The sequence below is a fragment of the Rosa chinensis genome, chromosome 5 (assembly GCF_002994745.2).
Source record: "Rosa chinensis cultivar Old Blush chromosome 5, RchiOBHm-V2, whole genome shotgun sequence".
NCBI classification, from domain to species: Eukaryota; Viridiplantae; Streptophyta; class Magnoliopsida; order Rosales; family Rosaceae; genus Rosa; species Rosa chinensis.
The window spans coordinates 20412000-20427105 of NC_037092.1; the positions used below are offsets into that span (position 1 = coordinate 20412000).

The following is a 15106-nucleotide window of genomic DNA, read 5'->3' on the forward strand; positions in this document are numbered from 1 at the left end:
GATTATGGAACAAGGGGTAACACTATTACAATTTATCAATTCCATGCATCATGCTCGACAAAGTCTTCCATGACTTGGATTCAAATTTAGTTAGGATTCTAATCTACTTTTATCTCCCCATTCTTTATTGCAAGCCCACTTTAATTTTGTGAGCTACTCATATAGTCATATGAGATCATCTTTGGTAGTCACTGGTGATGATATAGAACGATTGGGCTAAAACAGTAAAGTGAAATTTGTGTAGTTGTTGTTTTTCTTTTTCCTTTTTTGACATTTTAAAAAAAAAAATTGATAACAGGTACGGTATTTATCAATGTTAGTGTATTGGAAATTTATATGTTACAAGTTGTCACTTGGATTGAATTAAATTGTAAGTTGTATCCCGTATTCGAATTCAAATATTTATTTTTGAATATTTGAAATTACAAGCGAGCGACTTTTAGGATTGAAAAAACAAAATGAAGCTCATATAGGTGCTTAAAATATAGATTTTGTGGAGTTACATATACTGAAATGTCTAAAGCGAGTTTGCACACACATCGCGTGTGTGCTGGTGACCCAATATCTTGGCAACAGTGATAAATAAACTAGAATCACAGTGATAAATATCTTCACTCTTACATTTGAAAATTCATATTCATCAACAGTGATAAATAAACTAGAATCACAAACACAAGTTTTGGACATCCTATGTTCCTTTGCCAAAAGAAAGACATCCTATTCTTTTGTTTGTCTAAAGATCAATCTGATAAGTTTCCCACATTATGCAGACTTGGTTAGGTTAGTTGGCCAATATATTTATTCTGTACTTAGGATTGTATTTCAAGCCTGAACTCTGATTTTGAGGAGATGGTAATCTATAGGATCTATATAGCATGCACCATAAATTCTTAATGTTGAGACTTTCTCTTGACTATTGGAGGACTAAACCATATTGGTATTTTTCTCTTTATTTTTTTAATTATCAAGTTAAGGCTTCAGATGATTTTTTGTTGTTCAAGTGCATAAAGGCCAACTGGATTGCAAACCATGTTTTGTTTTAGAAAGCAGGATAAGTTTCCTGCTTGTGCAGCTTCTCACATGCTGCTCTCGTGATCAAACGAGTAACGCACAGAATATCTGCATAGTGCTCACCCTATTTGTCTTTTCAAGAGAGCAAGCCTCTTCCATGTTTTACAGATCTGCTTTCCTCCATGATCGATAACATCTCTGTAACCGTCTGAGGCAGGTGATTCCACCTAAGCGCAGTTGGTTGTATGCATTTTGTCGAGTTTCACTTTATCACTTCCATATAATGCCAGGTTACCTAGGTCTCTTGACAATTCATTATAGTTCAAGTTTTACTTTCCTATCGTGCAATTACATCTTCTTTTCATTTTCTCTCAAAGATCTTAGAAGCCGCTGAATTTTCACTCTGGTTATGAACATAAGTATTTTTCTTTATCATGCCTAGTCATCAATCTGCTCATACCACTGATCCGATGGTGAACTCCGTAAGTGCTAACATCATGACTCTTTTTGACATGGTTGTCTTTCATTCTATATCATGCTTGCTATTAATAGGAAAGTCAGCTTGATTTGTCAATCTTGAGAATTGATATTATGAATTATGATTCAAGATTTCTTTATTAAGCAGGTAGCTGGTGGTGCTTATGTTGATCACCTTTTGGTAAATATCAAATCTTCATTCGATTCAGAAGGAAATTTATGGATTCTAATAGAATTAATGTAGCTAAGCTCTTGTACATTCAAATAAAAAAACCTGCATATTTCTTGGTTTAGATTCGTATTCTCAAAACATAACATGCTAAATTGTCTGATGCTAAAACGTTTCCCTTGTTTTATTTGATGCAGCTGCAGGGTAGACTGAAGGGCTTCTCCTTCAATTCATGCTCTGTGGTTGAACTAGAAGAAAATGAAAGCACAAATTTAATTGAGTTCATCTTTTTTTTTTTTTTTTGAATAAAATAAAACTTATATTGATTCTCAACAATGGTTACAATCGTTTATAGGGGCATCCTGAACATTCACAGGAGCATAAATTGACCTACTAAGGTTATATTGAAAATCTAAGGTAGAACATACCATATTTCGTTAGAATGGTTGTTCGATTACAAAGTTGAAGCTCCCTTTCTGGAAATAAGAAAACAAAGCAACTACAAAGTGATTTAGATTATCCTCATCCATTAAAAATCGGCTATGCTGCTCGCCAATGCTCGCAATTGAGGTGCTTACAGTATAGTAGCCCAAGTAAGATTCCTTGAAGTCATTAAGAATTTTCTCCATCGATCTGCAAGGAAAGAAAAGTAAACTAAAAACTAATGGAAAACTTGGCTTATCTGCGACATCAATCGAGCTGATGATAACAGCAGTCTCCTTATTTAAAATACTGGACATTAGGTAAGACCTCCAGAAGTCTAGGAAGCCCATACCCTCATCCATTCCACCCGGGTCCCAACCCAATAGCTTGAGAAAAAAGAATGGGCCCATGACTGCACCCATGACCGTGGGCCTCTCAACCACTATGGGCACCCAAAGGCCAGCACTACGTCGGGTCGTTTGCCCGCCGGTGCCACCATCATGTACCAAAACCGGGAGCCAACCCCGACTTGTTGTGTCGCCTTTCCACCTCACCGCCATCCTTCGCAGCCAAGTCCGGGCAGCAACTGCACCACCCCGCACTACCGCAGCCAGCATCACGCCGCCAACCTCCAATGTCGAGGAAAACCAGAACATCCCGGTCAGCACCATCAATGTCAAATATGCAAAGAAGCATCGAAACCACCACATAGTGCCCGGATCCCAAATCTGTATCGGAATCCATGAGCAGCTTCGCTGGCCTAAGCAGGGATCACCCATCGCTTGGTCCCGGAGAACAGAAGCAGATCCATCTAATTAGATTTGGGATTGAGGGGTTGAGGGAAGTGGGCAGCACCTTGTCAAGGTCACGGTGGACTCCACTGGAAACAAGCTCTTGAGCGCTCTGTGTTGAGAAAGCCTTAAGGGCTTCCATGGCTGTGAAGCGCCGTTGCCGGCGCTAGGTATGCGAGAAAGGGTCTCACGCATTTTTTTTTTTTTTTGAGAACTTGATTTTTTAAACTTTATTAGATCCTTATTTAATTGAGTTCATCAAGTTGTTCTACCCCCGTTTTACTCACAGTCCAAACATTAAAACAATCTTTTACTCACATCCCAAACATTACATAAACTAGAACAGTATATATATGTTTCCTTACAACCTACAGAGAGAGGAAAGAGTGCCACTGAGAAAGACCATCCTCTCTCTGGTTGGTGAGAATTCACTCTACTGCCAACTCTCCCAAACCTACACAAAAACATATAAATTACAACCTTCCCCACACTAGCATATTAATTAACAGCAACAACTACCTGGAAAACCAACTTTCATCCACCTTTTGGTCCATCCACACAATCACAATCACAATCACAACCACAACCACAACCACAACCACACAAGTTCAACTGGTACAGCCGCACAAGGCCTCCAAGTTTTGGAGGCCTCCGATCTTATAATTGATTGAGTAGATATATAGGTTCACTCATAACAAATATCATGCACAGCAGAATTGTCAACGTGGCTGATAGAAATATTGTCAACGTGGCTGATAGAAATGACTCTTGGTTGTGGGTTTAATTCATTACCCCCACTCTCCTATCAATTATGTTTATTTATTTATTTTCTTTTTTTCTCTCTCCTTTTTCCATCTCCCATTTAGTGGTCTTTATTTGGAAAGATTTTCTTTCTTCCCCTTTTATGATCTCTCCTTCTTTCCTATTTTTCCTTTTCCTCTAGCTTTTTTTTTTTTTTCTCTTTCCTCTCTCAATTTTTGCCGCTGTTTTTTTGAAAATACCAAATTGGAGGATATAAGCCTTACAACAAACAATGAAACTGAAACTCAACAAAAATGAACTTTATATTCAGTACTTAATAGTCATTTTCAAGTTATCAAACTTATTTTACTTTTTCTGTCTGTAGCACCAAAATTGTCCTAGTGTGTTAATGGATACACAGTTAGTAAGCCTCGTTATAATTATCGCTCTAGGCCTCTGAAATCTCAAGTCCGGCCCTGCAACCACACAAACTACTTGCTCCTGTTCAAGTTTTGCAGGTGTGATCAGTACTGGGTATGATCTCCTTTCGGCAAATATTATATACCGTGGTGACTTATACTTTCTACTTCTGACATTGAAAATTAAATTCGAGTAACTCAAAAATTCGGGATGTCATAGATGCCCACCTGAGTTTGAACAAGCGTACATCCTAGCCAATAGCTGGAATCAAACCCAACAAAGAACCACTTCCTTCATCAGATTTCAGCAATTGAGAAACCAAAGGCTCCGCATGCACCTTCACCTGAGAAATCGATGACACAGGAACATGATAGGCTAAAACCTAAGATTGCAAGGTGCCCTTGCCGAGTCAAGTCGCCGCCGACACCCTTTTACGAGCAGACAGGTGTCTAACAGAGTAAAGTATATGCATGTGTGTTAAGAAATTTAATTTTTCAACATATTTATTAATGGGTCGAATTAGGAAAAAGTCCAAGTTATTTAATCACTCTATTGTTTCTACGTTTATTTATCTACTAAATATATTCCTTTACAATTTTCCTTTCAATATATAATCTCAAACTAAAATTCTCCTTTACAAATTTCTAATTATATAAAATTTAGCTAGATTTTACGATGAAACTTTCAAACATTTGTTGGTACATAGAAGACCAGAAGTTAGATAATTTGATTTCACATAGTATGAGTAACTGTTCACTTGGTATTCACAAATGCACTACTAATCAAAATATCTGCAAAAAAAAGGTAAATGAGGAGTAGAAAATAATTAATTTATTACATTTTCAAATATTTTCTAATTTTAATAATTACTGAGATCCCATGCCTAATGCTCCAATCCGGAGTGTGTGAACAACAAAAAGAGTTTAAAAATACGCGGGTAATGGAAAAAACGTTTTTTTAAAAGTAAACTGTTGGTTTTATTATTATTTTTTTCTTTCAAAAAAGAGCGCGCATTTTAAAACTAACAGAATTGTTCGCTTTCTTTAAATAAGTTCTCATTTTCTTTCTCTGTAGGAACAAAACTAGCCTAATTATAATTTTTAAAATGTGGCTTCATTGTGGTTGTTGTGACAAATTTTTATCAATTATCTATTTGTATCTAACTATTAGGTTGATTATGAAAATAAAAGATCATCTCAAACCAAGATGTTTCAAACATATCCGATTAGCATTGTCAACCTATTTAATTAAGTAAAGACCATATACGTACTTTGCCAAAAAATAAAATAGTAAAGACCTACCATTCACGGGAAAGGAAGAAAAAAACTAATTATTAGAGTCCCTAATCCAAAAATATGATTTTTCTGTAGCATTTTCCAAATCAGCCAGTATGACATGGTTCCATAACCCCTTGACGAGTCATTGAGTTTTTGGTCGTGGAGTGGCAAATTGGAGGCTACCATTTCGAAAGGCATGTGTTGGCAAAAACTCAGACTTTGTGTAACGTATATCTATCTCACCTACTATCTAGAATTCAGTATATAAATTGGTTATCTGTGTAGAGTTGGTCGTCAGTGTCAAAGCACCGTACCAAAGACCAAACCTTAAATATTTTGGGTTGCTGAGGTTCTCTGGTCTGGCTTTGTTTTTCAGAAAATGAAGCAAAAAAAATGCCATGCTTCAGATCAAATTCGAAATCAAGAGATGCAGTTCACCTATGGAATCAATGATTTACCAAAGTGTGATGTATGTCTTTCCACACTTACCAGCCTGTCCTTTTTATGTATTTGGGTTTTGATTTGGTTGTTGCTGTTGATTGCTCTCATGAATTATTCATCTGCATACCTAATTACCTATGTAAGTAATGTATGTTTTTTTTCCTTTTCTTTTTCTCTTTGATAGAAGAGATGATATAGAGGATTGAATCGACAGTCCGTATTTTACCAGTACTCCTTGATATGGGTGATAAGATGATTATGTGTTGCTATTTGTCAAAATTGAGTAGTGGTTATCAGATCGGTCGTCTTTTCTATGAATGAAATTAACAGAAATTCATATTCATCAGCAATGAAAATAATTAGAATCCTGTAAAAGTGTAAGTTCTGAACAGATCTAGTTGATATATATCCTATTCTTTTGTTTGTCTGAAAATAGATTTGAGTTCTCAAAACATAGATTATATTTGTAGTGTTAATCCTCTCTACATTAATCTCATTTGCCCCTCTATTTTATGGTGCAGTATCTAATTAAAGAAAGAACACGGAGGGATCCTCTTGTTCAATGGTTTTAGAGGGGGAGCTAATTGGAATTAAATTTGGTTTGGCAACTCCATCAGGAATGAAGATGGGAGGTAATGCAATTAATGGAGGGCTAATTCTGTCTGTTGCATTTGTGCCCGATTTGAAAGTGGATGTCATCTCACTTTTAAGACCAAAGACCGTAAGCAATGTTGCTGCCTTACCCTTAAACTATGTTCATCTCTGATTACTCATTATAAATGCCATTGATGGAGTACTTTATGCTGGAGCTTAGGAGCTACATTGCCTCTGTTTTAGGTTCTCTCAACCGAGCTTGTATCACAATGTTCGGCTGAAGCGGTTGTTGAGTTTTTTGTGCCTGAAATGAGATGCCTTTTGGGTTGGCCTTGAATTTCTTTTTGCCTAAGAACTGCTCTGGTTTCTTGTGCACTTGGTGCCTATCTATTACTTTTTGAACTGTAACTCTGATTTCAGAACCGTCAATTTGCTTTCTTTGTTAAATTTTGTAATGGAATTGCCTCTTCCACACTTATGATCGATAATGTAAAATAAAGTCTCTCTCTCTCTCTCTCTCTCTCTCTATATATATATATATATATATATATATATATTCATATTCCCCTCCCATGCATCTACACTTTTTTTTTTTTTTAATCGAGCCCGAGGGCGAAAAAATATATTTATCATAAGTCAGAACAGACCATTACATACCCTTCCGCTGCCATCTAGACAGACAACAAGATAGTGGTAGCACCCACAGTGGTACATAGGAAATAGACATACTCATTGTACAATCAAGTATGTAGACATAGTGGGATCCCCCTTTGGTACTACGTCAGAGTCGCTAGAAAGGCCCAGTCCTCCCAACCTAACTCATAAAATAGTAAATCTAGTCGCTTAGAGACCTCAATTGGTGTACAACTAGAGACATTGAGAATGAGGTTGACAAAGACCAAGACCAAATGCTAAACTAGGTAGGAAAAAAATCCACTAGACTGCCCAAAAAAAAGGCCTAAAAATCTAGAAAAGAAACAAAACTAACTAATGGCCCAATTGGCCCAAAGAAGAGCAGAACCCTAGGCCCAACTCGCTGACCCAGCCCTGTTGCACTTCCACCTTCCTGTGTTGAGGATGCCGCACACCACAAGCAAGTCACTGCCATGTCTGCACCATATCGTCGCCGTCCACTTCAAGGACCGCCACCCCCACCACACTGCCACCACCGCAAGGACAACAAAGAACCCGAAAGACACCAGACCCGATCCAAAATGAAAAGGATCCCCTGTGCCCCTAGAGCACCGGCTGCATCCCGACAATGCCGCTGCGTTGCCGCTGTTGCCTGAAGTAAAAAACCAGGTAAAAGAAAGTTTTTGGTTAATTGGAGAGAATACCACTAAAATAATTTTATTTATTAATCTTTTGTTTTCATTTTCCTTGAAACCTCTCCTCTCTCTTGTTTTTACATAGACAACATCAATTCAAGGAAGAATCCTTGAGGATTCTTTGTTAACAAGGACATATAGTATCCTCTTCAAGAATCCCAATCTTGGGAAACTGGAAATTATATTGGGTGGTTCTAGTTGGACATCAAATTTTTGATATTTGGATCTCTATTTTTTTCAATTATCAATAAACTTTATCCAACTCATATGAAAATACAGAGAGGCAAAAAAAAAAAAAAAAAAAAAAATCTTTCTTACCTCCGTTATTAATATAACATTCAATTTTTTTTAGACAATCGCATTAATATAACATTCAATTTTATTCCGGAATTTTCTTATATTTTATATCTATATAACTTTATAATTTACCTAAATGACTGAACGTAAATTTAATATCGTATCTTGCAGAGAGCAAATCGTCAATTTCGTATCTTGCATGGTACCCTCATTTAACTGATTTAGTTTACCTTATAGATTCTTCGTGGTTGAATTGATAGAGATAAAAAGAAAATAACAGATTGTTGACGTTACAGATTTAATTGTTCAAGGGTGTTTTGATAAAATTAAGAAGGTGTACTGAGCTTTTTAAGTATTCAAAAAGTGAAATAGAGGTTTGATAAGTAGGAGAGGTCCAAATATTAAATTTGGATGTCCAACTAGAATCACCTGAAAACAAGTTATAGGGAAGCTGTTAGAGATGCTCTAACATATATAACAAAATTAAAGCTGACAAAAACAAGTACCAATCTCACATCCCCAAAGTTAATCTTGACTTGACAGGTTGTTTAAATGTGTTATGACACGGTCTGCGAAGCTAAAAACCTAATGTGTACGTTGTCGTTAGATAATATTTTTTTTAATATTAGTAGAACCCACATGTCAAAAGTATATATATCATGTACACTGTAAGTGAAAATGCAGTATTCTTACAATACAATACAATAACATCTGTAGTGTTCACTCGATTGGATCAGTTGGGAGGGAGATGTGTTCATGATTTTTCTTTGTAGTTTTTTCTTTCTGTATCAAAAAAAAAAAAAAAAAAACAAAACAAAAACCACTTGCATGATGTAATTCAAATGAAAAATGGTTTCAGACAATACCAGCTAGTTGATCACCTTGCTTGCTCCATTGCCTACGACAATAGTAGCACTATGTACATGTACTTGATCAAACATGGTCATGAAATTGTATTTTTATCATAGAGATGCCTCTGGGTATCTTCTACTACCAAAAATAGCCAACTGGATTTTGCGTATGTTGATGTAATATGTCGGAACATTATTATTCCACGAGCTTCTTCGGGGTTTATAATAATCATCTTCACTTAGTATACTTAGTACTATCAAGAATCTAAGTTAATGATTAGGGGTTTATAAGCATGTCAAACATTTTTATTTGCTGGACATCCACCAGGTGATTTGTTCTATTACCAACTTGAGCACATTCCATATGAGGAAAAGTAACCGGATTGATTCTATATTAGATTAGGGATTGAATTGTCCCTTTTGGTGGGGGACACATCCGATAAAATTGGAGATATGGGAATTGAATTGGGGGCTTTGAGCCACAATCTAGGGCAAATGTTGTGCATGTGGCAAACAACAGCTCCTCTTAGTTTACCACTTGGGGCCGAACTACGTACAAGTCCATCAAAGAAATTTCGTAGTGTATGCAATCCGGTATATAAAAGATAAGTTTTGCTCATCAAAGGTATTTTTAAAAATTAATGAAATTGAAGATCGTTTCATCATCGAAATAGAATAAACACCATCATGAATGTTAATGTTTACTGAACTAAAATGAATCTTATTTGGTTGAAGTTTGGCAGAAATAAGTGGTCTTTAAAATGTAACTTAGAAAATGACCGTTTTTGGATGTAACAAGACAATATGTGATATTTACAAATATAGAGGAATTTGGAGTGATTGATGTCTAAATTCATTCGGACGAGAATATTGTTTCATGTAACCAATGTATTATTTTACTCAAATATATACTAAACATTTTATAAAAACGATACACTATTAACGACTAGTACACTTAAAATTTTCACCGGATGAGGCAGCCATGATCCATGGCCATTTATTTCCCATGTAACCTTGCTTTCTCATACATCCATTCACTAATTCCTGATTAGCAGACATAAGAAGCTTCAAGGTTCCATCTATGTTTTTATCTTGACCTCACGTTAAGTTGTTATACTATTTAGTTTTTTATTTTGGGATGCAACAAGGTCAAGTCATGCAAATCATATGTTTATTATGATTTGCACACATGGAAAAATGTAGTCAAAACTTGAAAGATATGGCCCCAAAGTGGAAAAAGAAAAGGTGAGCCATTGCTGTAAATAATCCTTTCATAAGGGACTGTTGGGACAAAAGAGCTCTTCCACTATTATTGGAAACCCATTGAGAAGGCTCAGTTCGTTTCCATGTGTAATTGGGAAACCCATTGAAGGCTGCTAGGATCAATGTGCTTGCCTGGAGGTGGTGATCAGGTGGGCTACACTAGGGTTGGAGTTGTATATCTATGTTGGTTGTACTTTGGTTAATATGTATTTTAAATTCAGGGTAGTGGAGGACGCATATGAAGTGTTCGATGAATTACCTTTGAAAGATGTGATGCTTTGGAATAGAATGATCAATTGGTTTTCCGAGATTGGGCAGTTGAGGAGGCTTTGCTGGTCACTAGGGTCTTGAACATTTTCTCAGTGACAGGCAGTGCATATTAAGGTCTCTCAATTTCAAACGCGTTGATTGACATGTATTGGAAATGCAGGGTTGCTGGAGAAGATGCGTTGGAAATTTCTTGGATGTCTTTTGTCATGTGCACCCTTGTTAATATAAAATTTAACGGATATGGCGGTAAGGGTCACATTGCAAATCTGCAACACTGAAGGTCACTATATCCTTTCTAGTTTCAACTATAAAAGCAAGGGACTGGTAGGGGGACAAATAAGCTCTTCAATTATATTTCAGTTTCCTTCAAGCATGCAGTGAGAAATAAACTATCCTAATATGATGTGCGGCTTGCAACTCTTTTGCTGTTCTTTACTGCTCATCATTGCAGCAACGCTTGCCACAGCAGAAGCCAGCACAAGTACATTTCAGTCCATCAAAGACGGCGAGACCATAGTTTCAACCGATGGAACCTTTGAGCTCGGATTCTTCACTCCTGCAGGCGCTTCTGGTAATCGATACATAGGCATATGGTACAAGAAGATATCGGTTACAACGGTTGTGTGGGTTGCCAACAGAGAAACACCCCTCACTGATTCATCAGGTATTCTCAGAATCACTGACCCTGGAATTCTTGTCCTTGTCAACCAGAACAACACCACAGTTTGGTCCTCCAACACATCAACAACCGCACCAAATGCAGTGGCACAGCTTTTGGATTCAGGAAACCTTGTTGTGAAAGATGGCAGTGACAAAGTTGATGCAGAGGATGAGAAGTACTTGTGGCAGAGTTTTGACTACCCGGGTGATACATTGCTAGCAGGTATGAAGCTTGGTAGGAACACAGTTACAGGCTTCAATTGGCATCTTACATCATGGAGAAGTCCCTCTGATCCTTCTCAAGGCAACTTCACATTTCAACATGGTCCCAGGGGATATGCAGAACAAGTTCTGAGGGAGGGTTCAGACATAACATTTCGGACTGGACCATGGAATGGAATCCGGTTCAGTGGAACGCCTCATTTAGGTCCAAACTATGTTTACACATATCAGCTAGTTTTTGATGATCATGATCATGAAGAATACTATAGCTATAAGCTTCTCAACAGCTCAGTTCTTTCCAGGCTGGTGTTAACTCAAGATGGGCTTCTGCAGCGCTACACATGGATCGATAGAACCCAAAGTTGGTTTCTTTACTTAACAGCACAGATGGATAACTGTGACAATTATGCACTTTGTGGTGCATATGGTGCTTGCAATATTGAGAACTCCCCAGTATGCGGCTGCTTGAAAGGTTTTGTGCCAAAATTTCCAAAAGATTGGGACACAATGGATTGGTCAAATGGGTGTGTGAGAAAGACTCCACTAGCTTGCAATGGCGACAAGTTTCTGAAGTACTCTGGGGTCAAATTTCCAAACACAGAACAATCCTGGTTTAACAAAAGTATGAACCTCAAGGAATGCGAGATGGAGTGCACCAGAAACTGTTCCTGCACAGCTTATTCAAATTTGTATATTAGCGAAGGAGGAACTGGGTGCTTGATGTGGTTTGGCGATCTGATTGATATGAGAAATCTCACTGAAAATGGACAAGATATTTACATAAGGATGGCAGCATCAGAACAAGGTATGGAATCATCTTCAACCCATAAAGTCAGTTCTTACTACAATGTTTTACAATTAGAAATTTCATCTTTAAGCTTGTCTCAGTGAGTAGCATTGTTCATCGGATGATATCATGGATTCATGATAGACATTAGTCACATTACATGGTGTTTTCTTTAATCTCCTGAATATTCTGCTTTCAGATCCTGAAGACTATACAAAGATCAATGGTAAACTTGCTAATTTCAATGTGAAGAAAAGGAGGATCATATTAAGCTGTATCGTGCCATCTACTGGACTGCTGATCCTGGGCCTAGCCTTCTGTCTATACATTTTCCAGAAGAAACATAAAAAAGATGGTAAATTGTTTGTATTACTCGTCATACAGATCTACTTTCCTAGCTAGGAAGTTCAGATCTTCATAGGGAATTATTTATTTTTTTGATCCATTCTACTTTTACTTGACATATTAGTTATAAGCTCAACAAGCTCACCTGAGAATCTAAGATGTTCAACCATTTGCAGGAAAACTGACGCACAGCAAGAAGGAAGATCTTGAATTACCATTGTTTGACTTGGCTACTATTGTCTCTGCAACCAGCAACTTTTCAAACGACAATAAGCTTGGAGAAGGTGGTTTTGGATGCGTCTTTAAGGTATTGAATATTTTTTTGTACAAATATTGACAGTTTCCAAGTTACATAGTACCATATGTAGTTTTAATATGGGCTGATGAATACATGTACAGACTGCAGAGTATGGACTTTGGTCATAATTAAGCGAACTGTTGGATTTCAGGGTATGTTGAGAAATGGGCAAGAAATAGCTGTCAAAAGGCTCTCAAAACATTCTTCACAAGGAGTAAATGAGTTCAAAAATGAGGTTACGCATATTGCCAAACTCCAGCACAGGAATCTAGTGAAGCTCCTTGGATGTTGCATTCAAGCCGATGAAATGATGCTCATCTACGAATGCATGCCTAACAAAAGCTTGGACTTCTTTATTTTTGGTTCGTTCAACTGAGAAACCTTCAATTCTAGTTTCATTTGTCCATTTGGTTAAGTTTCTTATCACCTAATGATGTTCCATTTGGCATGTTATGTGCAGATCAAAGAAAAAGCATGCTACTAGATTGGCCTAAGCGCTTTGACATCATCAATGGTATTGCTCGGGGGCTCCTCTATCTTCATCAAGATTCTAGACTGAGAGTAATTCATAGAGATCTCAAAGCAGGCAATATTTTATTAGACAATGAATTTAACCCCAAGATCTCAGACTTTGGTCTAGCTAGAAGTTTTGGAGGAAATGAAACTGTAGCAGAAACGATGAGAGTGGTTGGAACCTATGGTTACATGTCCCCAGAATATGCAAGTGACGGGTTCTACTCTACCAAATCTGATGTTTTTAGCTTTGGTGTTTCGGTGTTGGAGATAATAAGTGGGAAGAGAAACAGAGGATTCTCTCATCCAGACCACGACCTCAACCTTCTTGGACATGTGAGTTTCAGCTGCAAAGTTTGAGATTTATTTATTTTGCTTGATTTTCTGCTTCTGTTGCTAAAAGTAAGTGTTTCTTCCTTTTAGGCATGGAATCTATACACAGAAGGCAGGTCCATAGAATTGCTTGATACATCAGTAGGGGACTCCACTAATCCATCCGAGGAAGTTCTGCGCTCGATTCATGTGGGTCTTTTATGTGTGCAGAAAGATCCAGAAGATAGGCCAAGCATGTCAGATGTTGTTCGAATGTTGAGTGGTGAAGGTGCATTGTCTCAACCTGAAAAACCTGGGTTTTATAGTAAAAGTAGTGATAGGTCTGAAAACCAAGTCAATCATTTATCTAGAGCATGCTCGGCTAATGAAGTTAGTTTTACGCTACTTGATGCTAGATGAATGATATTTCATTTTGGTGATCATATCATGTTAATTGATTTGTATAGGGGTATCAATGTAGGCTCCTTTGAATTCTCAGTTAGCTTTTAGGTCAGTAAGTCATATTGGATTTATTATTTTGATCTGAACACAATAATTGATACGTACATTGTACATTTATGGAAAATGAAAATGCATGGCTCTTGATTTGAGAACTTTCCGAGTGAACTTTTCCCAAGTTTCCCTTAGGATAGAATTGTTTTAGGTGTTGAAGATGATTAATGTGGTGCAAAATTTTAGATTGAGTTCCTAATCAAGGCATGAGAAAAAATGGGCCTCTAATTAAGAAATGGTTTAGAGGAGAAGCAGATCTATTCAAGAAATTCTCTCGAGAACGAATTCACTAGGAGTGAATTTGGGGAAGGTGGAATCGGTTCTAGTCAAGAAATGAGCCGAGAGAGTGGTAGCTTAACCAATGTGTGAAATTCCTTGAGGTGAAATCCCATTGAGGCGTATCTGAGTAAGGTGGAATTGCGTTCTAGTCAAGAAATGGGCCGAGAGGAGGCGGCCCAACCAATTTGAGAAATTTCTCGAGGCGGATCTAGGTAAGGCGAATTAAGGTTATAGTTAAGAAATTGGTTGAGAGGTAGGCGGCCTAATCTATCTGAGAAATTCCTTGAGGTGAAACCCCTTCAAGGTGGATCTGGATAAGGTAGAACCGGTCGGGTTGATCGAATCCATAGCAACTGAGAAGCACTCTCCCACTTCGTCTTAAGGGTGGCGTTATGGACCCACTAGTTTTAGGGCTGCTTTTGTAACTCCCTCGGGAGCTTGTCCTTTATGGACCTTGTACCCTTTATGGGCTGTTGCCTTTTAATGCATTGTTCCTACTTAATCAAAAAAAAAAAAAACGTGTGACTTGCAGAAGTTGCACACAACTATGCGAACTAACCAAAGATATCCGCTCAGGCTTACTTTTAAATGTTTGATAAGGTGAACAAGCTTTCACTTTTACTCCAATCAACAAAGTAGGTGAGGAGATATTCTACCGAATTGTTCCGCACAAACAGTTTGATACATGAAAAATGTGAAGAATTTTTTTTAGTAGAAACGTCTATTTTTATTAAACAAACGATTACCTACAACTGAGAAGATATAATAACAAATCGATGAGTCAAACTCAAGACATTTCAGTAGATGAAATGATGCTAAGTATG

The 15106-nt window shown here is 37.3% G+C and overlaps 1 protein-coding gene across 1 annotated transcript; it reads left to right on the forward strand.

Moving 5' to 3' along the window:
* Positions 1 to 10039: 10039 nt before the first annotated feature.
* Positions 10040 to 13910, forward strand: LOC112203253 (G-type lectin S-receptor-like serine/threonine-protein kinase At4g27290). Its single transcript, XM_024344248.2, has 9 exons — positions 10040 to 10065; positions 10305 to 10418; positions 10514 to 10599; positions 10805 to 12040; positions 12222 to 12377; positions 12544 to 12674; positions 12817 to 13027; positions 13126 to 13514; positions 13602 to 13910. The coding sequence occupies exons 1-9, from the start codon at positions 10040 to 10042 to the stop codon at positions 13908 to 13910; spliced, it is 2658 nt and encodes an 885-aa protein (XP_024200016.2).
* Positions 13911 to 15106: the final 1196 nt, after the last annotated feature.

What these genes read in the sequence shown, in the direction of transcription:
- LOC112203253 (XM_024344248.2), top strand. Translation starts at nt 10,040, where the DNA reads ATGGCCCCAAAGTGGAAAAAGAAAAG. An exon ending in GATGGCAGCATCAGAACAAG is followed by an intron (nt 12,041 to 12,221) that starts GTATGGAATCAT and finishes TTCTGCTTTCAG; the next exon opens with ATCCTGAAGACTATACAAAG. An exon ending in CTTGGACTTCTTTATTTTTG is followed by an intron (nt 13,028 to 13,125) that starts GTTCGTTCAACT and finishes TGTTATGTGCAG; the next exon opens with ATCAAAGAAAAAGCATGCTA.